This window comes from Pleurodeles waltl, chromosome 6, assembly GCF_031143425.1.
Source record: "Pleurodeles waltl isolate 20211129_DDA chromosome 6, aPleWal1.hap1.20221129, whole genome shotgun sequence".
NCBI classification, from domain to species: Eukaryota; Metazoa; Chordata; class Amphibia; order Caudata; family Salamandridae; genus Pleurodeles; species Pleurodeles waltl.
In genome coordinates this window covers 1,588,258,765-1,588,281,861 of record NC_090445.1, presented here as the reverse complement: position 1 = coordinate 1,588,281,861, position 23,097 = coordinate 1,588,258,765, and the positions used below count along the sequence as shown (strand labels likewise).

At 44.5% G+C, this 23,097-nt stretch overlaps 1 protein-coding gene across 5 annotated transcripts in view; it reads right to left on the bottom strand.

Moving 5' to 3' along the window:
- The window catches only part of NSMF (NMDA receptor synaptonuclear signaling and neuronal migration factor), a 183,638-nt gene that overhangs the window by 40,167 nt on the left and 120,374 nt on the right, over nucleotides 1-23,097 (bottom strand). For all 5 annotated transcript variants that reach the window (XM_069241389.1, XM_069241392.1, XM_069241388.1 and 2 more), the window contains 8 exons: nucleotides 22,567-22,619; nucleotides 21,648-21,737; nucleotides 20,644-20,768; nucleotides 14,851-14,934; nucleotides 10,534-10,567; nucleotides 9,937-10,007; nucleotides 7,870-7,949; nucleotides 3,004-3,106 (listed from right to left, as the gene is read on the bottom strand). In XM_069241389.1, the coding sequence (XP_069097490.1) occupies nucleotides 3,004-3,106; nucleotides 7,870-7,949; nucleotides 9,937-10,007; nucleotides 10,534-10,567; nucleotides 14,851-14,934; nucleotides 20,644-20,768; nucleotides 21,648-21,737; nucleotides 22,567-22,619 (640 nt within the window). The remainder of the gene's footprint in view (nucleotides 1-3,003; nucleotides 3,107-7,869; nucleotides 7,950-9,936; nucleotides 10,008-10,533; nucleotides 10,568-14,850; nucleotides 14,935-20,643; nucleotides 20,769-21,647; nucleotides 21,738-22,566; nucleotides 22,620-23,097) is intronic.

The window sequence follows — 23,097 nt, the reverse complement described above, 5'->3', positions numbered from 1 at the left end:
GCTCTACTCATTGGTGATTTCAAGCTCGAGGCCCGACATGGGAAATAACACGTCCAGAAATTAGCAGGCCATTTACGTCATGGTTTTCCCATTCCAGGCACGTTACCGCTGACATTTCTGAGTACAGTTCCTCACCAGGTACAACTTGGAATCGTGTGGAGTGGTTACTATACAAAATCTACAGAATCTTCACAACTCGTATCGACAATCTGGGACTGCTGGAGGGCTTCTCTGCTCACCGTCCTTTCTCTGCAATACTCACACCTCTCCCTTCATTGACATAAAAACGTACGTTGTAGAGAAGTTAGGCATCCTATTATCGATCACCTGAGAGATCGTCGGCTCAAGATGCCCCGAGTTTCAGCTGGAATGCGCTGCTAGCTGAGAGGTTGTACAAGAAGAGAGAGGGGCGGAGAGTTGGTTAGTCATGCGGTACGCCGCAGTGAAAAAAATGGAGGCTAAATGCCCCCAGGGCACTGGGCCGGGCCCGTGAACGCATCCATCGCTCTCAAGAACCATCACAGAAGAGCGTTGGAAGAAGAGCAATATGAAGGGAGAGCCCACAGTCAGAACTGTGACCTCTGCGCCCCACGAAGCCTCCCCTCCCTCTGCTTCACCGCCCAGCTTCGTCCAGTGTGCCGCTGCTCCCCGCTGCGACAGAAGCACGTAAAGCTCTGCAGAGCGGATACCGCATCCTGACAGCAGCATCCGGAGCGGCCGATCAATTGCAGTATTGCTGGCACCGGCGGCAGGCGCGGGAGCACGTAGGCCGGCAGGAGTCGTGCGTCACGCACGGCCATCCATCACCACAGGCTCGGCAGAGCGACCATAATGTCACTCAGAGGTTTCAAACCCCACACCTTTGTCGCAGGTACCGTTCTCAGCTCTTGCGGACCAAATGTGTCCAGCTTCTTTAACTAAAAGGATTTCATCGGAAATACTCAAAACCAAGACAATTTATTCTGGGGGCTTTTGGACATCTTTCACCTTTACTGTCCTACGGCTTGGCGCGAGGAGCTGGGCAGCGTTTTCTGAACGTAAAGGAGACCACTGCATTGGACTAGCGGCCCTCTGGTCTCCGTCATACCGAGATCACATACAGCCAGCTCACTGACCATGAGAGCCTGACAACCATCCAGAAGCAGACGAGAACTCATGGCTGAGAACATATCAGCCCAGGGCAACTCGGACTCTGTGGAGGCAACTAGAGACTCACTTGCTGAGGTACTGAGGTAGTCCACACGACAGCAGACTGTGCGTTATAAAGATGCAGAACAACTAAATTACAATTAGGATCAAACACCACTTACAATGATAACCTGGTCCAGGTAAATATATTTTACTCAAAAACGATCTAAATATTGATAGTGAAATTAAAATATGACAGCCACATTGAATTTCCAAATTGATCAACTTATGAAAAATGAAAGGATTGGGCAGTATATCCAGGATTAGAGGATGTGCACAAGACCCACATCCAGGCATACCCTTCCCACTTAGGGCGACATACTAAAGTGTACAAAAAGTGATGGATGGAACGCTTTACTTAACCTCAGCCACCGGTAATTAGTCAAGGCCACATCTCAATCCATCATTATTTTGCACACCATACCACCTCAGTTTGGACCCAGCTATATGCCAATCACTTTTGTCCCTCCAGCATTAGGAACAGTCCAGCCTGAACTGCCAAGCCAGGTCCTCCCCGAACTGAAACAAAAACAACCCAGGACCAGTTTCGCCCTTGATATAGGCTCATCAGCTAGGTATAGCTTGGTTTCAGTGACACACTGCATAGGACCCAGAGTCCCCATCGGCTGGTGGCGGCTAAGATCTATGGACCCCTTGTGCTCTTTCGGCAGAGCAACACGGTGATTTTTCTGCCTCACTCGCTCCACTGGCAGGGCAACAGAACACCACTGGTAACCAGCTGAAGTGGCACTAGGAATTCTCAGTGATCCGACTCCACATGTGCAAGTGACCAGAAGCACAGAGAAGACTGAGTGGTTGCACCAGCTAGGAGATTTATTTGTAGCTTTATCTGCAAGTGCTTCTGCATGGGCAAGGGGGCACAACAGCTTAGCAGAGGGCATAAGTAGACATAGAGCTCTGAGCTGCTGTGTCAGCAAACAGCTTGTGATTGAAAATGTGATTGGGATTAATTTATTCCAGAAATATGACCTTAATAATCATTGTTCATGCATCAGCACATAATGTTGATGAAGCAACTCAAGGGGCATTTATTAATGGATGACCAGATCACCAGCTCTTTCCACTGGCATGGCACAGCAAGGAAGAAATACAGGTCCTTCCTCACTCTAAGCAGTGACAAAGCACATGTACACTGGAATTGTAAACGTTGACAAAGTCATAACCTTCTTGCTTCACTTGCAAGAATTAATCAAACGCTTCTGTATGCTGTCAGTCACTGCCGGGGCGTAGCTTCAGTTAGGTGTTTGAGGTGTTACACCCCATAATAATTGTATTTTCTGGTAAATACTTGGGTACAGGTGCTTTCAGTCGGGTATGGTGAGGTGCCTGTCAGATTTCACCAGGATTTTTACATACATGCGCAAAAACACACACACTCTTTTTAAAAAATACTATGTTTTGCCTCACATAGTATCCCTATCAATCTGCAGTCCTCTCCCTGTGAACTGTCCCTTAAGCCCTTGCTTATTCTATTTAAAGCTTATATGCCAGCATGATTGTTGGAAAATCTGAAGTTCACGGCCCCCTAATCTCACTGACCAAGCTACGGCCCTGCTCAGTAGCACCCAAGCTCTGTACATAATTCAGCATTAGCATCCTTAGGTTTACACATTGAATGAGTGCAGCTGGAGGGTTCACCGCCTTTATATATAACTAACTGACTGCTAGTTATGAGCTCAATTAATCCCCAGATTCATGGAAATCAAGTGACCTCAGGTGTTTGTAGGTGAAATTAAGGGCAGCCGCTGAAGCAGTTGATGCAGAAACCCTTAAAAATCTTTGGACAATACCTACCTTCTCCCCATTTGGGTTGCCCAGCACGTAGCAGCCCATGATGTGGATGATGTTTGGCTCTGGATTCATCTTGCTCATGAGTCTGCTCAGCTTTCTCCAGAAGCTGGAAAAGAATAATAGGAAGCAGGATGTATCACAAAGCAGGCCATTGTGAATCTGACTGGAAAATCCCAAAGCAGAACTTTGTATGAGTCTATCTCACTCATCTATGTTCAAATACACTGAGAACAGTTCACAGAGAGCTCACGGAGGAGGTGCCCTGTGTGTCAGAGATAGGCCCAGCAGGGCTAGAATTATGCCAGAATTTCGGTCAACAAACAATAAAACATGGAACAGTGACTCCTAGAAGCACTTAGGCCCAGATTTATACTCAGTTTGCGCTGAATTAGCATCATTCCTACTTTGGTGCTAGACCCGTCTAGCGCCAATGTTTTGGAGTTAAAGTCATTTTTTGCTAGCGGGAAACTACCTTGCACCAATGGGATGCAAGGTAGGTGTTCCCGGGCAAAAAATGACTCTAAGGCCCAAGTGCCTTATTTATCCCCGTGCAAAAATGGAGCACGGGCCGAAGGCGGGCTTGCTTAGTGCCATTATTTAGCGCATGGGTCAGGGCAGGCGTTAGAGGACCTGTGGGCCTATTTCCATGGTGGAACACCCTGGATTAAGTCCACAGGTGCCCTCACCAGACCCAAGGAACACCCCCACCCACAACAGAGGGACAGCGGAGGATGGGGCATCCCATCCCAGGTAAGTACAGGTAAGTATAGGTGAGTATTTTATCACTTTTTTCAAAGTGCCATTGGAGGCCTTTAAATGAGCTCCCCTACATGGCACTGGGTGCAATGGCCATGCCGAGGGGACCCTTGTCCCCTCTGCTGGACATTGGGGTGGTGGGCATGACTCCTGTCTTTTATAAGAGATGAGTCATGTGGTATGGTAGGTTTAGCATCAAGAAATGGCGCTAGGCTGGTTAGAGTCATCTTTTTTTTCTCTAACCAGCCTAACGTCATTTTTTGGTGCAAAACCCCTGTCTCCCATACCGCCACCCCCACAGCATACTTTTTTCTGACGTTAGCCCACCCTTTGCACCGGGTTTGCGCCATCTCATAAGTAAGACGCCCGACCAGCGTCTTGGAATGGTGGTAACCTGCAGTAAACCTTTTTACGCAAAACTGCGTTAGAGCAGTTTTTCTTGAAAAAGTATAAATATGGGCCTCAGTTATACTCTCCCTTTGGCAGCAGAAAGATCATTACTTTATTGTTCAGTTTTCATTTGTGACCATGATGCACATCCACATCACACAGAAATAACTAGCATGGATGGCAACGAAAACTGAACAGTAACATTTTAGAGTACCACAAGTATTAGATTTTTTTATTTTATTTATTTGGAGGCAATATGTTTTATGGACTCACTAAGTAATTGCATCTGCTAGACTAGTGCCCCATAACATAAGAAATACTGAAATATGTGCTATCAAGTGCAGTGTGAGGAGGGTTAGGAGTCCCCAACATCCAGAATTAGGATTACCAAGGGATGAAATGGTGTGTCACATTACTCTGTCCCCTTACTTGCTGATGGGTAGCTATCATGTTTATTGGGTAGCTAATCACATTCATGGAGTTTTACCATTGGCAGTACATGCTGTATTCGAAATAAACCAAATAATGTTAGATGGATAATACAGTGCGTCAGAGACATGCTGAAATAGAGTAAAACTCCATCCATACATTAAATCACATTCGTGACACACCATTGGGTAATCAACTCTCTAGACTGAGTCTCCTATTCGAAAGAATGGACTATGGAAAGAAAGGAACTGTCTTCCAGGCATTAGAACAAGAACCCCCCCAACCTTCTTGTACTCCTGCATTTTCTGATAACATGGGCAAAACAATGCCACTCACAAAATCATGTCTTCCTCCTTGCGTCAATGAGATGCATGGTAGGTGTTCCCGGGCAAAATATGACTCTAAGGCCCAGGCGCCTTATTTATCCTCCTATGCAAAAATGGAGCTCGGGAGGGAGGCGGGCCTAAATAATGGCGCTAAGCTTGCTTAGCGCCATTATTTAACGCCTGGGTCAGGGCAGGCTTTAGGTGACCTGTGGGCCTATGTCCATGGTGGAACACCATGGAATAAGTCCACAGGTGCCCTCCCCAGACCCAAGGAACACCCACACCCACAGCAGAGGGACAGCAGAGGATGGGGGACCCCATCCCAAGTAAGTACAGGTAAGTAGAGGTGAGTATTTTATCATTTTTTTCAAAGTGCCATTGGGGGCCCTGAAATGGGCTCCCCTACATGGCACTGGATGCAATGGCCATTCCCAGGAGACCCTTTTCCCCTCTGCTGGCCATTGGGGTGGTGGGCATGACTCCTGTCTTTTATAAGAGAGGAGTCATGTGGTATGGTAGGTTTAGCGTCCAGAAATGGCGCTAGGCTGGTTAGAGTCATCTTTTTTTTCTCTAACCAGCCTAACATAATTTTTTGGTGCAAAACCCCCTTCTCCCATACCGCCACCCCCACCCGGCTAATGTAACTTTCCATGACGTTAGCCCACCCTTAGCACCAGATTGCGCCATCCCATAAATAAGACGCCTGACCGGCGTCTTGCAACGGTAGCCAGTAGTAAACCTTTTCACGCAAAACTGTGTTAGTGCAGTTTTGCTTGAAAAAGTATAAATATGGGCCTCAGTTCTACTCTCCCGTTGGCAGCAGAAAGTTGATTACTTTATTGTTCAGTTTTCTTTTGTGACCATGATGCACTTCCACATCACACAGAAATAACTAGAAAGGATGGCAACGAAAACTGAACAGTAACGTTTTAGAGTACCACATGTATTAGATTGAATGTTTTTATTTATTTGGAGGCAATATGTTTTATGGAGTCACTAAGACATTGCATCTGCCAGACTAGTGCCCCATAACGTAAGAAATACAGAAATATGTGCTATTGAGTGCAGTGTGAGGAGGGATAGGAGTCCCCAACATCCAGAATTAGGATTAACAAGGGATGAAATGGTGTGTCACATTACTCTGTCCCCTTACTTGCTGATGGGTAGCTATCTTGTTTATTGGGTATCTAATCACATTCATGGAGTTTTACAATTGGCAGTGCATGCTGTATTCGAAATAAACCAAATAATGATAGATGGATAATACAGTGCGTCAGAGACATGCTGAAATAGAGTAAAACTCCATCCATACATTAAATCACATTCGTGACACACCATTGGGTAATCAACTCTCTAGACTGAGTCTCCTATTCGAAAGAATGGACTATGGAAAGAAAGGAACTGTCTTCCAGGCATTAGAACAAGAACCCCCCCAACCTTCTTGTACTCCTGCATTTTCTGATAACATGGGCAAAACAATGCCACTCACAAAATCATGTCTTCCTCCTTGCGTCAATGAGATGCATGGTAGGTGTTCCCGGGCAAAATATGACTCTAAGGCCCAGGCGCCTTATTTATCCTCCTATGCAAAAATGGAGCTCGGGAGGGAGGCGGGCCTAAATAATGGCGCTAAGCTTGCTTAGCGCCATTATTTAACGCCTGGGTCAGGGCAGGCTTTAGGTGACCTGTGGGCCTATGTCCATGGTGGAACACCATGGAATAAGTCCACAGGTGCCCTCCCCAGACCCAAGGAACACCCACACCCACAGCAGAGGGACAGCAGAGGATGGGGGACCCCATCCCAAGTAAGTACAGGTAAGTAGAGGTGAGTATTTTATCATTTTTTTCAAAGTGCCATTGGGGGCCCTGAAATGGGCTCCCCTACATGGCACTGGATGCAATGGCCATTCCCAGGAGACCCTTTTCCCCTCTGCTGGCCATTGGGGTGGTGGGCATGACTCCTGTCTTTTATAAGAGAGGAGTCATGTGGTATGGTAGGTTTAGCGTCCAGAAATGGCGCTAGGCTGGTTAGAGTCATCTTTTTTTTCTCTAACCAGCCTAACATAATTTTTTGGTGCAAAACCCCCTTCTCCCATACCGCCACCCCCACCCGGCTAATGTAACTTTCCATGACGTTAGCCCACCCTTAGCACCAGATTGCGCCATCCCATAAATAAGACGCCTGACCGGCGTCTTGCAACGGTAGCCAGTAGTAAACCTTTTCACGCAAAACTGTGTTAGTGCAGTTTTGCTTGAAAAAGTATAAATATGGGCCTCAGTTCTACTCTCCCGTTGGCAGCAGAAAGTTGATTACTTTATTGTTCAGTTTTCTTTTGTGACCATGATGCACTTCCACATCACACAGAAATAACTAGAAAGGATGGCAACGAAAACTGAACAGTAACGTTTTAGAGTACCACATGTATTAGATTGAATGTTTTTATTTATTTGGAGGCAATATGTTTTATGGAGTCACTAAGACATTGCATCTGCCAGACTAGTGCCCCATAACGTAAGAAATACAGAAATATGTGCTATTGAGTGCAGTGTGAGGAGGGATAGGAGTCCCCAACATCCAGAATTAGGATTAACAAGGGATGAAATGGTGTGTCACATTACTCTGTCCCCTTACTTGCTGATGGGTAGCTATCTTGTTTATTGGGTATCTAATCACATTCATGGAGTTTTACAATTGGCAGTGCATGCTGTATTCGAAATAAACCAAATAATGATAGATGGATAATACAGTGAGTCAGAGACATGCTGAAAGAGAGTAAAACTCCATCCATGCATTAAATCACATTCGAGACACACCACTGGGTGATCAACTCTCTAGACTGAGTCTCCTATTCGGGAGAATGGAATATTGAAAGAAAGGAACTGTCTTCCAGGCATTAAAGCAAGACCCCCCAACCTTCTTGTTCTCCTGTATTTTCTGTTAACATGGGTGGCAAAACCACGCACTCACAAAATCATGTCTTCCTCCTTCTCCACTTTTGCAAAGGTGGCAACCTTATTCTTCAATAGGTACAAGTGTCCGGGGCCGCCCTGTAAGCGAAATAAAAAAGCTGTCAGTGTCTGTGTTTACCTTGTGGAGCAATGAAAGGGGCATGGAGATGAGTCCCTGCGCTGCCGTGGTTACCACAAATCCCTTAGTGGCCTCGGAGGTCAAGGACACCTCATGGAAGACATAGCAGCAGTGACTCTCAATGGCCAGTTGGAGTACAGTTTTGGTCAAATGTTGACCACAATAATTCCTGGAAACCCTAGGCCAATTTCATAGACAACGTTTATGAAGTCAGAAATCTCCTTATGCTAGATTTCCTCCTACCTGTGGAGTACATTTCCAACTTGAAATTAATTTCCAAAAGTCTCATGGTGTTCTTGTGCAAATGCAAGGAGTCACAGATTTCCAGGAATATTTATAGATGCCTTTCTTCTTAACATGCTATTTTATTCCTGTGAAGAAACCATTTGCCTCAAACCTAAACTAAATGTGGATCTATTGCCTCTGCTTCCCCACTGCATAACCTATTTACTCTTGTCTTTTGCAAGAGTAGTTGCACATGTGCTTCTTTAAAGGGAAATGCCATGGAATATTTTGTGAATACTCACAAAGTTCTGACTTTGTGGGTGCTCACAAGTGTTTGCCTCCTTTTAGCAGATTGGCTCAAGTGAAGAATCCACATATCCTGATTTAGATATTCAGGGTTTACATTTTGCAAAAGAGATTCCAAATTGTTGGCCATCTAAATGAGGCTTAAATGAACAAACCTGTAAGTGACTCTGCTCTTCCCCCAGTCTACTAGTGAAGGAGTGAAGGGAGGATGTGGTTATAACAGAAACGTATGTAGATGACTGCCTGAATTTAAAAGATCCATTTTCGGCCCTCAAGGTCATACGACACCAGGGCTGGAGGTCTCACAGGGATTAAGCCTGCAAAGTCCTGTCCAGAAAATGTTAAGGTGCTGAAAAATACAACTCCCCTGTACACAAAAAGCCAGTAGTATTTAGCATGTTGCCATTTTATCTATTTCTCTAGTAATTGTTAGTGATCTTATGTACCATGCCCTTGTCTTTCATTTTTGCAAAAAAAAAAAGTAGTTTATTTTGCAAGATAATTGCTTATTTTCCCATTACACGTACATGGAAAGGGCGTGAACTTTTTTGGGTGAGTACATTTGCGTAGCCACATGGTGTCACAGGCTAAATACAATTTTTGGCATCTGTGATTAGTCCACCGAGGAGAAGCACAACTGTCTTTCAAACGAATATTAAAATACATAAAAATGATGTCTCTCATACATAAAAGTATCATAGGAAAATAGGAAAGTAAAGGCTGGAACAAAGATAGCTCAATTCACACACTTAAGTACATAGTTAAAGAACACTACATCACAACGTAGTAACTGTCCATTTACTCTCAGACCGGAGCTTCTCTTCCAATCACAGGTAAACACTATGCTTACCTTTGACCCTGCCAGTGCTCTGCTGTCTTTTGGCTAGGTATGCACATAAAAATACCTCACATATACAAAAGGTGGAGAAAATCAAGGAAATCGTGTGTCCTAAGCAAACTAACATCACAGACTTTCTCTTTATCACACAAAAAGCTCGTGTAAATGTCATAAGACACCTTCAGTTTTAAGAAAGGTGTCTATTGAGAAGGCATCAGAACAAAATGTTCCCAGTAGTTCAAAGGGGTCTCTTGGAAGCGTTGAAGCATTTCCAGGCATCAGCAGGTTTCTCTGCTTCCTTTCAAATGCATCTATTTTATCAAACCTGTGGGTGAGCTATTCTGTAGGGTTCTCAAAATAGTCCAATTAAAAGTCAAATCCAAGTGAAGTTGGAAATGGGGGTAATGGAGCTCTACACTCTCGAATCAGTTACTAAAGAGAGTCGCTTCAAAAATTGGAGAATCATTGGAAATTGGAAGGGAGAACTCAACAAAGAAGGGGGCCAACAATGTGTGGTTGGAAACACCACCAAGTAGAAAGTAAAGATAAAAAAGTGAGCAAATCATGAGGGTACACACCTGACAGAAAATCAGCATCTTCCAAATCTTGCAGCCTTTTCGGTAAATGTTCAACTTTTTCTCGATTTCCTCTGCAGGGGACACATAGAAGGTGGTAAACACAATGCACTAAAAATACCATTAGCTACAGCAAGAAAATTCAATAATGTTCCCAATGAGTGAAAAGTTGTGAGGGAAAACTGAAGAAGGGATCAGTCGTAAAAAGGAAAGACTTGTCATGTTGACGTATGGTACTGTTCTTCTTTTAGTTGGTCATTGATAAATATGATAGCTAGAGTTTGGCATCCAGGGCTTCCCGAAAGAGGAACTCACCAGGGTAAAGTGAGCGGGAGAAATGACTCACATGCCATGGGTGGAAGGGGCATAAAGGGACATAGGCTGGTTGGAAGGCAATGGTGAAGGGGAGAAGAGGCAGGGAGACTGCCGGAGTGGCATAGGGATTGAACACCTTGTGATCAGAACGAGATGCCAGGGAGAAGAAAGAAACAAGAACTAGGGGGAGGGGAGCAGGACTAGACAGTTCAAAGCCTGCAATCTACACCCAATCCAGCAGTTTTTCATTTTATGAAATAAGATACAAAAATGGTGCTCACATACCTAAAATGTCATCAAATGTTGCATGCTCGTGGTCCTGAAGAAGAAACAAGAAAGTTTATGATATGATATGAAACAATAAGTGACCTGACATGTTTCTGCTTTACGTTTCCCTAAATTACATAACACATTATTATTAATATTGTTCATCAATAAGGTAAGTATCAAACCTATGAATTACCTCGTCCTACTCTTTTTTGCTAGTTTATATACTGAGCGAAGGGGGCTGCAGGCAATGCTGTAATTTCCTACAGGAAATAGTTGTAGTTTCCTCAGTGAAAAATCAAACCCTGGCAGCTTTGTGCTTTCTCCTTTTAGGATAGGCCTACAAGATACTAAGGCCCTCTGTTACCTACTGATGTTGTCTGGGCAAGCCATCAATTGCAATGGGACAGTGTCGTACTAACACACATTAACACCCACAGACCAAGGCTGGACAAGCATCTACTTTACGGCAAGATAAGACCGCAGGTCATCACCTCACGGTGGAACAGGCCAACACATGACCTGGATGGGGAGCACTATAGTATCAAAACACTATATTGCATAGAAGGCCAAACATTTTTGCACCATTTTTGAGCCATGCTCCAGCAAGGCCTGTATACTTCCTCTCATTGATGGAGGGCAGAGTACAAAACTTGAACATCACGCAAGAAGGTACTGATGTATGAAGGGTGACAGTCTCTTTCTCATGTGCATTCTATGGTCTCTGCAGCAGCGGCTCCTCTGTTATGGCGCAATAAACTGTGTTTATTATGGTTTTATTGTAAAAGGGGCGGGCCTTGGGGGATGACGGAGACGGAGGGGGAGTGCACAGCAGTCCTCTTCAGTGTGCATGTATGTTTGGCCAGCCGTCTCTGGACGGCCAAATACACATGCACACAGGGCTCTCTCCAACCGGGCACTGTGTAGCTGGGTTGGATAGAGCAGGCAGTGACTTCCACTCTGCCTCGGTGCTCCAGCGTTTGGATTGGCCGCAGGGCAGGCTGGAAGCCCGTGCCTGCTGAGGGGACGGAGGAGCAGCATGGTGCGGCGCAGCAGTCAGGTAAGTTTTTAAAAATATAGATTTTAATATTAACCCCCACGCGTGCTCCGCCATACCACGCCACCCCGCCCGCTCCTTTTTATCCCCACCAGCCACGACTGGGTCTCTGGCCAAGAACATCTATGCAAAGGACAAGGCTTGTAACAGAGGAATATAGCTCTTCATTTGATAATAAAACTGCACAGATTGCTGATCGTCGCCGAATTGGATACCGGATCAATTCTCAGTAGCCCCAGCGTAAAAGTCAGAAATCTTCTCCTATGTGCTGACTCTTATGTTAGAAATGAATTTCAGCCTTGGGTGGAATTCCTACAGCTTTCCAGTACTCACACACAGAACCATTTACGCATGTGGAAATCCAATGTCTCTTCATTTTGAAGTGCATTTATGGAATACAAAAATGCGTTTGAACTTAGAAATATATTTTATGTGTAAGATATGTTTGACCCCTAGGGCAACCCCTACCCGAATATCATCAACTGTTTTTTTTTGGGGGGGGGATTATTCCCGTTTTTATACGAACATGTATTTATTTGTGCCAGCCCCTGACAGAAGTTCGAAAGTGTATTGGGTGGGAAACTGTCATCAAGCAGTTTATGAATGCACACAAACTTGAATTTGCAGGCATTCATCAACATTTACAGTTGTACCCACACTGAAACACACACATATCTGCTCACGAAGACATTCTCTAGACTGAATTCCATTTGCATGAGAAATATTCCTCTACACCTGATTATATGAATTAGGAACATGGTTTTGACCTTACAAGTACTCTTAGCGGTGCACTTGTCTTCTAAATACATGCACAAACATCTCTGAGAATTGTGCCTCTACTTAGTAAATTAGACACTGAAGTGTTGCCTTCTAGGAAAGTAGTTCCTCCATTATGTCTTCAGTTCGTGCTTGCGCCCTCTGTTGTGATTTGGGATACCATGCATGTACCGGCTATCCCTCTTGAATTCGATTTTCAGTGTTAGAAAGAAATGCCAAGATTACACATTGTCCCTGAGTGTAGTCAGCACTCAGAACATAGGAACCGAATGAGGCTGCCACCTACAATGTTTGCACTGACTTGAGCCCAACTAAATTACAACTGACACATTGGTCTAAGGGGTCTTTTCCTAATAGACATAGGATGTTGTGGATTAAATGAAACACTTCAGTACATTGTGGCTAGGTGCCACAGTGTTATAGATGCAAATCCTAACACCACTTAGGCTTTCTTCAATCCTAAACTACCCCATTTAGGGGCGTATTTTTAGGCCCCTAGCGCCACAGGACCATCACTTTTTGTGGCCTAACATCACCTTGTAATTACGGCCCCTTCCCACGCAGCCCTGTGCATGGAAGGGGCGTGCAAAGGGTGCTGCTGTGGGCATGCATTTTGACGCTGCCTCAGATTTATGAAATTTCGTAAACCTGAGGCAGGGTCAAAATCTAACGCCACCCAAAGAGGTGGCATTAGCAGGGCGCAACGAGGGGGAATACTTTTATTCCTCCTCGTCTTTTTGCTTTTTCTGTGTGTGCTGAATTCTGCAGCACGCATATAAAGAGCAAAATGCCCGAAATTATTGTTTATGTGTGGGAAAGTGTCCCTTCCTGCACATAAACAATCATTTGAAAATTACGCTTTGGCACTTCTGTGTGTGCTGCATTGTGCAGCACATTCAGAAGTGCCAAAGCGCCATTAGTGATTGTTTATGTGTGAGAAGGGACACCTTCCCGCACATAAGCGATCACCCCCCTCAACCCAGACATCTTCGCACGGTGATGCAAGGATGCCTGCGTTGGCAGCTAAATTTAGCGCCAGTGCAGGGGACAACACAGGGGTGCGCCGTATTCACTTAAACACAGTGCATCCCTGCATTTCTAAAGTGACGCAGTGTGGTGCTGCCAATTTTGGCGCAGCACCGCGTTGCACCACTTTTACATAAATCTGGCCCTTACCTTTTCACTGGTACTACAGCAGCTGGCTCTCAGCTTCAGTAATCCACCTCTCATGCCAGCTCCAAGGCTAGGGAGTTTTGGCTCCCTTTTGCAGATCAAATGGAGCTTAGGGATCGAGCTGCCTCCTTCTGGAGCACTCCCAGTTTGTTCTAGTGTGTCCAGGCAAAACCAGGTCTACAGCAGGAAATTCCCAGGTATGCACTTCTTTCTATGATCACACAAATCTGCTAAATTCAAACTCATCACACACACGTTCAAGGTTCCCCACAACAAAGGCCCCACCTTCTTGGACAGTCACATTTACTTCCACCAACCATCCAGACACCTCTGCTTCGCAGAACTCCTATTTGCAACCATATCACGTACACAGGGAACCAGATGAGAAGATCAAGCATTCTCTTACATCACTCTTAAAGCATGGAACGACCTCGCTCTCCACATCAGACCCTCCTCCTCGCTTCTTGAATTCCACAAGCAGCTGAAGACCTGGCTTTTCTATTAACCAACTGACCATAGGCAGAGCCAGGCACACACATGGTATCCTCGCGGGTGATAGCGCGCTTTACAAATACACGTAAAATAACAAAACCACATCACTCAGCAGCAATTCACTCCAGCGATGTATATGCCACCCAATTTCAGTCAATGGCCATATGTGGGTGTTGAAGGCTACTACTACATAGAGATGTTAGACACGAGTGCACCCTCACCATGTACGAGGTATGCCCATGATAAGATGGCTCAAAAGTCCTATAGACATGCTACAAAGTAACTCACTTTCATAGCTAGTGGGAAGGACTGTGACAAGTTGGGAAAGGCTGAATACAAGAAACTGCTGTGCTTGTGCTGAACCCAGACTCAGGTGTGCTAGCGACTGCTGGTTATCTGCTCTCCTTCAAGAAGCTTTCATTTACTAACACATAGAATGGCATGAGGCAGAATAATCAGGAATACTATTCATTGGGGCCAGGGACAGATTCTTGGATATAATCTCAGTGATCTCGAGACATGAGATATGGAAACTGAGCAGGGTCTGTATGTTACATGAGTCAAGTGGGTTTGGTGCTCGATCATGATTTATGTATTAATGACAGAAATGCTCTTCAGTTGAAATGAAGATATGGCACTATCCACCACACTAAATGCTGACACCCCACACACTAATCAACTCGCCACTACAGTTAACTACAACACTGAGACCCACCTCGCACAAGCAGAACTTAGGATTTTTGCCCCACCTGCAGACCACAGACGTCACACACACAAAGAAAGCAGAGAGCGATGCACCAAAGGCAGAGTGTAACCACACTTGCACAGATACTCACATAGAGGATGGGGATGATGGAAGGGTCGTCCCTGCGGATAATGGTTGGAATGTACTCTGCTTTTGGAACCTTGGAAGAGATAAGCTGTGAACAGACAAAGAGTAAGGTGAGTAGAGTGTCTGTGGAGCAAACCTCAATTTTTGTTCATCACACGTTCCCTAACCCTCATACTTCCAATTGTGTACATCCACTAACAGACTGTCCTGCACAGAGGGTTTGTTTTAAGCATCGTTATGCATGAGGTTACATCTGTAAACACACTGTGTTCCCGAGCATAGTGCTTACTTTATGTCAGCCAGCATTCTCTGTTGATCTTCCCTCCATTGTACAAAACACACCCGCCAACAGAAATCACCACAGGAAGGTTATTGTTAGGTTATTGCTATTTGTAAAGTAAAATATCTGCCAGTGTGTTGTCGATGCCTTGCCTCTTGGGGCTGCTAATTCTGACCCATTAATTGTGCACATTCCCGTTCTAGTGCCAAGAGTACCTTCCTGGTCAGTCACTCGGTCAGGGAGCAATCACTATACAATTATATAGTATATTCATAAAAGTACAAATAATAAACATATGTTAAAACTTATAAATGCATTGAATTGCCACATTTCATGACTGATTTAAAAAAAGGACCAACTGCAAAACATACATGATCCTCTTTCAACACCTGTAGAGAAAATTCTGCAGGTCTACATTGTTTGAAGTTATATCGTCCCAGCAAGGGAAATAAATAACTTTTAGAATAAAAACAATAAAATTTACAAAAGAAAACAAAGTGTCAGATCGGAGAAATCGTCACAGGGGCAAATATCTTTATCAGAGCCATTATACTGACCCAAAGGAAAACATGTCTGAGTGCATATCGCCCTGGTTCGGAGACGACTTTAAGGGGCTCTCACCCAGGACCTTTCCACCTCCAATAAATATGGCTCTGTGCCTAGAGTTGTCTTCAGCAGGTACTAACGCCTAACAGATGGTTTTACCAATTCAACATATGGTTTTACCAATTCTGCGTCTTCCCTATCCTTATGCCTGTAATCTAAAAACAATTGCCTCACATCGGGTTTATCTTTCCTTAAAATATTAGCAGGCTCAACAAAGAGGTTTGACACCCTTAAGACCACCATGGTGGTTTAACATATGAGATCCATGGTATACTCAGCCGCTTATCACAACTTAAACAATCACTGATAACAATACAACTAAAACCTTCATGAGGATTGGACCAAACATAATGAGAACCAGAGTAATAAGGGAGTCATTTTAATGAGGTCAGCTATATATGGGAGATTCAGCTCCTCCTGATAAGCAAAGCATGGGTAAGAAGGAGGAATGCATAAAAGGCGTCAAAGACGATAATTCTCTTCCATATGCACAGAATGTGGATTGGCGTAACCCAAAACATCGGCTCCATACACTGCTACTGGTACGCACTGCCTTTTATACATTTGTAATAAAGGAGCCAGCCACTTACTTCCAACAGTCTTTGTGAGATTAAGCAGAGCACCATCCGACTGTCTAAATTCTGACATCTAGCAGAAAATTAGACCTCTAGAGGTTAGATGGTTCAAAGATGATCCTCAAATATGGAAATTGTGAAACCTTCTCCAACTTGTTTCCATCTCAGGAGAAGGTTTGCAAAGCAGAACCTTCCCGGTATGGCAGCACTATATAACTGTATTACCAAACCAAAGTGCACCCACTGCCTGGCAACACTGCAGGAAGGTCCTTGGTGTAGGTCCATTTCTAACCTATCCTTATCATAAATAAATAAATCCAATAATCAGCTATACTCAATAAGATATAGATTATAGACACTGAACTGTATGAGATAGGATGCAGCCAGTACCAAACATTCTAAAAGAAGATGAGTAGTGTACTCAGTGACCTTCTCTCAGCTATCATGTGGCAGGTATCTCCTAACACTGTATTACATGAACATGCCCTGTAAGATGCATCTTTATGGAAATATACTACGTTAAAACATGGAATTTAAAAATGGCTCCCTTCGAGCCTTCTTATAGGAGGCATCCACTCAGAGAAAGCATGACATGAAGATATGTGGTGTACGGCATTGCACTGGCTTAGCTATGTTCACTACCATTTTACACCTCAGGGAGGCATGTGTTGTTTTCTGGATTCTGAGGCCCTTCGGCTTGTTGTTGATTGAGAACGGTGGCAGGCAGACAGGTGATTAGACGAACACTTAGCAGAAGGTATAATTAAATGTGAACTCTTGACAGACCGCTCTTTAAAGAAAAACAATGTTCCAAAATTACTGTTTACAAACCTGATTTGAACGAATGTTGGGAGCAATGAAGAAAAACAGCTACCTGCCTTGAGAAAAACATCACATGCCTCCCTGTGTTGGCTTTCCACTCATACTCGAGGCAGTTTTCATCACCAGCGTCGGTGGGAAGTTTGGCTGAATGAACATAACAGCTTTCTAGTTCTCAAGAGGTCTTTGGTCGTGACTCTTTGCAATTGCCAATCACCCAAGTAAGACAGGACAGGTATCCTTGAGAATGAAACTACTGTAACCAAACTTCTATCACGCTCAAGAATCTTTCCTTCAAGGGACAGACTGGAGAGCAGGGATGTCGGAATGTTTCTGGAAATCCTTAGATCTTTAAAAGTCCTGGATGGCTGGGTCAGTATAAATGACGAGTTAGGCTGTCGTGACTAGGGGATGATTGCCACAGTCTGGCAAGTGTTTCACAGGTTCCTGCCTCTGAGGAACTCTGTTTGTCTGCCCACAGTGCAGTCTGCCTCTTACCATCTGCAGGCGTCTGTTTCCTGCCCTGTCTTTCAAGCTCTCAGACGCCCTCATTATGGCGTGTTGCACACTTACTGTATCATCCCGAATTTTAACCTTTGAACGGAGAATGAGACTTTCTCGGTGGTTTTCACCTCTCTGGCGTGTGCAAACTTGAGAAGTGCATTACTTGCTTACAACATATGCACCGTTTGTTATCTAACTCAAATCTTTTGGTCAAAAAATAGTCAGGCCCACAATTTGCACTTGACTTGTAATTTCTAATTGGGCACAAACAGGAGTTTGCATCCAAATCAGAATTAACATTGGACTTCTAATGCAGGCCACAGTGGAGAGCCAAATATGGAGCAGCAAAAGGTGCAAGACTGCAGGTGGATCTACAAGATACAACAATGGCCGCCGCACCCCTGTGCTAGCACCGGGAGGACCGTTGATGGGCCCCCAAGGTCAGCCATTCTAAAAAGCGACATCATCTTTTCAGGTACTTCAGGTGACCAGTAACAATCACTGCTTCACGGTCTTTCCACGGCTGTCCAACCTTTGGCCAAAGAACCAACACAAAGCAGCTCTGAGAGTAGTCACTCTCACAAGGCTCACCACTTGCAACTCCAAATCCAGCACAAAGCCTCTAATCATGCTTACTCATTCCTGGTCAGTCAGAGGCCACTCTGGCCTTTGTCTTTCCCATGTCATTGTCATCACTCACTCAGTATTGCTTCACTCAAGGACCTGTAAATCCAATTTGTATACTGTATCACATTTAAATGGTGTTCCGTTTTATATATATGTGTGTGTGGGGGGATAGATAGATAGATAGATATGTTTTTCTGTGCTTCCCGATAAGCCTGCCTCCTGACCACTTTCATGTGTTAAATGAAACTGGCAGAGCACAGCAGAAGCAATGAACCAGCCAAGCGTGCATGCCAGCCCAGTCAACGGTAGGGAAATCCAGAGCTGAGCTTGGGTAGAAATGCAGGGTTGCCAGAAGGCTGCGTGCACACCTTAGGGATGTTACTGAGTTATTTATAGAAGACGGCTTGGGGGCAGGGAAGCCTGGCAGCTGAAGTGGACACGAGGCACTCAGCAATCACATGCTATGGTCACCTGAATTTCTGTGGCGCACGCACGTACCAGGCGACCTTGAGATTTGCAAGAAATATAGGGCCTGATTTAAGAAAAGTGACGCTGCACCCAGTGCAGCGCCACTTTTCTTGCACCCCTTAGCGCCCCCCTATGTGCACCATATTTAAGATACGGGGCACCATGGCGGTAGTTAGGGAACTAGCGTCACCATGTTTTATGCTAGTTTGCAGATTTGCAGGATTAGCATAAACAATTCTGACGCTAATCCTGCGAAGCCCATTGTAAACAATGGTGTGCCTCTTCTTAGAGCCTGCAAGGAGGCGCTGGGGCTCTTAAATCTGCCCCATAGTTTTATTTCTGCTTCTTTCTTCCTGCCATAATCGAGTAACAGGGAGATCATTGTATGATGGTATCTGTATAACTTCATCATTTCAGAATCTAAACAATGGGTCTTCAAGCACCTTGAAACACCTTGTAGTGCAAAGTTAGCGCAATGCAGGCATGGTCTTCTCTCAGTTGTTTCCCTGAAAATGTGCACTGGCACATTGACTGAGCTTCTTCAAGATACAGGGGTGTGTCTTAACTGCATACCAACAGTGCAGCATCAATTACAAAAGTAACCCAAATGTAATGCTGGTCTTATTAATGTTCAACTACCATAATGATCTCGACCCACAAACCAAGCCTTCTCAACTGCCCATGATGGTGCTACTAACCTGATGCAACTAACATCAGAAGGTTTGCTGTGCGTGCATGCACTGTCAGCTCCAGTGTGCATAGTCTCTGAACTGCATGTCATCACTTGTTTTATGCTTTGCTGGGCGCTTACGATGAGCAGTCATATGCTATTCATTCTGACGTGTCTTCAGAATATATCCAGCCAAATGGTCTGCAATGTGCTCTTTGTAAAGAACAGCATGAAAAGCAACGCAACACTCTTGGCGCAGCAAGCATGGAGGTGCATGTGAGTTGTGGCATACGGCAAGCAGAGATGGGAATTGAGTCCCTGAGCACAGCAAGCACGGGGAGTACTTAGGGACAAAGAACACAGATGGTAGTTTGAGTCCCTGGGAACAGCGAGCTCAGACTCTACTTTGAGTCAACTAGCACAGCAAGCGGAGATAGGAACTTGAGCTCATAGGTACAGCAGGCACATATGGTAGTTTGAGTTCATAGGTACAGCAAGCATGGACAGTAGTTTGAATCCACAGGTACAGTGAGCACAGACAGAAGACTGAGTGCACAGGTGCATCAAGCTTGGTGAGATGATTTATATATGTCAAATTCCAATTTAAGCGACAATGAGGCCTGTGCAGCTCTTTTATTTTGTCTTGTTTGCTTTGAGACAGCCCAGCTCAACCCCACCTGTACACTAAACTGTAGGGCAGCCACACACAATGCAGCACAACATTATGTAGATCTTCACAATGGTTACTACTTGTTCACAATAGGACCATACTAAAATGACCTAGAAGTGCCAGAGTTGGCACAACCCATCAATGTAATCTGATATCATTACCGCAGGCGCAGATACAAAACACTACAGACTGATTAAAGTCTCACGGCAGAGAACAGGGCACCGTACACCTCCTCAGAATTAGCCCTGACTGTCTTGTAGTATTCGTTTATAGCATTGCACCCAATTACAACACCTCAGTGGTTGTGTGTTGTCTTAGAAACAATTGGATGGATCAAAAAGACTACAGAATTGGCGCTGCATTAATCTTTATGGAGCTAATTTACCACCCTATTTATTCCTCCTAATGAATTCTGGGACTTGACATCTTGGATTACCAGATGGGAATTGAGACTCCAAGAAGCAGAATGCACTGGGTTGCACAGAAGTAGCAGAGGGCCTAGCACCACAGCTACAGCTTTCACAAACACAGCAAGGCAGCTCAAATCATGTAAAAGGGGATATTGAACATGTTTTTACCATAATCTTTGGAGGAAGGAAGTCATCTCCATCACATGCCATGACCTCCAGCTCACGCTCCGCCTCCCAGTTCAGGTCGTCAAAGTCATCATCGAGCCCTCCACATGAATTCGGAAGGTCGTGACCTGATATTAAATGTACAATTAACAGGGCATCAACTCTGTTTCCATTGCAAATCCAAAACCCCTAATCACATCACATTATGAAAAATTTGAGTCAGGTCTTAGTTCTGTTGTGTTTGATGGAACAACTGATGAAACGTTTAACTCTAATTGTAAGTCCAGAATCTATCTATTCAATACAGAAAATGATATGCTGGTACCCTGAAAACCTATATTTTTTTAATAGATTAACGTTTCACAACTATTTACAGCAGTCTTCCGACTTCGAATACCCCTTCAGGCCAAAACCACAACAACGGTGATGGATAGCCCCTACCATATGGTACAAGACAGACTGTCATGAGTAAAATGGTGACTTGTCCCATTGCCTACTTCTTCACTAAACACTAACATCTCAATTGACTCTAATTTGCTATCTTGAGCAAATACTCAACTTAATCACTGGGGACTGAATGAGTCTGGAGTGTCAAATGAATTGTTGCCCACTACGAGGACTGACACTTTACAACCAGGGTTTGGACAAGTGTTGACCTATGATGGGACGGCGGTTTGCCAGAATCCATCTTTTGTAGCTGCCAGCATACATCCTTTGTGACTCATGCAAGGAAATGGTCATAGGTACGTGCAACCAGTCAATTGGAAAACCTAATGCTAAAGGGTATGTATGTTCTATGCTTGTAAACCTTTATGTTATTTCAACAGGTTTTGATTCAGAAATATGGTTCATTCTTGCCAACATGCCTAAAATAACTTAACAACGTAGAGGCACATAATGGTGTAATGCTTTAGAGCAGAGTGGTGAAACTCTCCCAGATGTAAAGACTTCAGCGCCATTCTTTTTTGTATGCAAGAACCACAAGAATGTGAAGTGTGAGAACGTACTTTCCCGGGAGTCGTGTATGGAATCGGGCTTGATGGGAGTCGGATCGCTCCAGGACCGGCTGAAGCTCCTCTCCCTGCGGTCGGCAAATGCTGTCAAGGGAAGAAAATATAATTTCACTAACTGCTAAACTTCAACATTGCTTATATTGGCTTCTAGTAGGCTTGCATAGACAAAAGACTGAAGCAGTCCAGTCTCTGATATGAAACGATCGTAGAAGTTTTACCTACATTATTGTGAGAATTCTAGATAGGCTGTTTATCTGAAAAGATGTCTGGTTTAGATCATCCGTAGAGAACTTTCCACTCTCCTGCCGTCCACGGTGCAAAGGACCTATGGCTGTAGGTGGAGGCAGGTATCAAAATCGGGCGGTTAGTATCACTTCCTAGCAATAGGAGGTGAGGGAAGCCACTAAAATCTATCTCTCTACTCCATCCCTTCCCAAATGCACCGCAGGGAGCCTTGGGAGGTGGCTCGGCGTCTACCACCAGCCACTGTAGTCTTCTCGAGATTAGAAGGTAGCAGAACATATCCTTAAGATGGTCACAGTGAGTGACCATACAGTTGAGGATGGTCAGTAGTTTATATTCAATGGAGTATCAATTGCAGAGGGGAAGATAAGTTCTCTTTACTCTGTACTCCGCCCTTAACAAACATCAACAATAGACATTCAGAATGTTCTTTTGTTTGATTTCGGCTTGGGTTTTGACACCTATTGTGATATCATTCAGCAGGCGACCCCTTAAAAAAACACTTAAGAAGCACTTGTTAAAGTGAAATAGAAAACTGAGAATTCACAGGTGCCCATAAACAACCCTCCCAGTAGTCTGCAACTGTAGGAATATGATGGCTTTTAACCCCAACTCCACCTCCTGGGGCACAAAATATGTTGAAAACACCATCTCATTTTTGGCTGCTTACTTTGCGCTTTCATGCGCCGGCTCCCCACCATCCGCAAATGTTTCCTAAAATTCCTGCAAGCGAAAAAGAAAACTTTACATCAAGCAGAACATACAAATTGATGTACAGAGGAACTAGCTTTACCAGTCACATTACATTATAAGAGGTAATCTCGAACGTTTTTGCTTTGTAAAATTCACGACCCATTGTTACTAGCTGCTAAGACAAGTATTTACACTACCCACAATGCCCCTCGAGTCAAGGAAGTCATAATTACAGGAGAAGACCCTTGGGTAGACGCCTTTCAAATTGATAGAAACCAGAAATTTCTGTTTCCGATGATGCCAGGGGTAGTAGAGTGACATCATGCACCCTTTGACCCCTGATGACTTCACACTGGCCAATTGCCCGACCCCTAGCCAATTAAAGGGCCAATTTTCTCTACTTAATGGGAAGGAGAAGGGCGTGGGTTGGAATTTGCTAACAGTAAGCGGTAAGCAGTGCAGGTCAGTAGAGTCTAAAGGAAAAACACACAGCCACAGCCCACTTAGA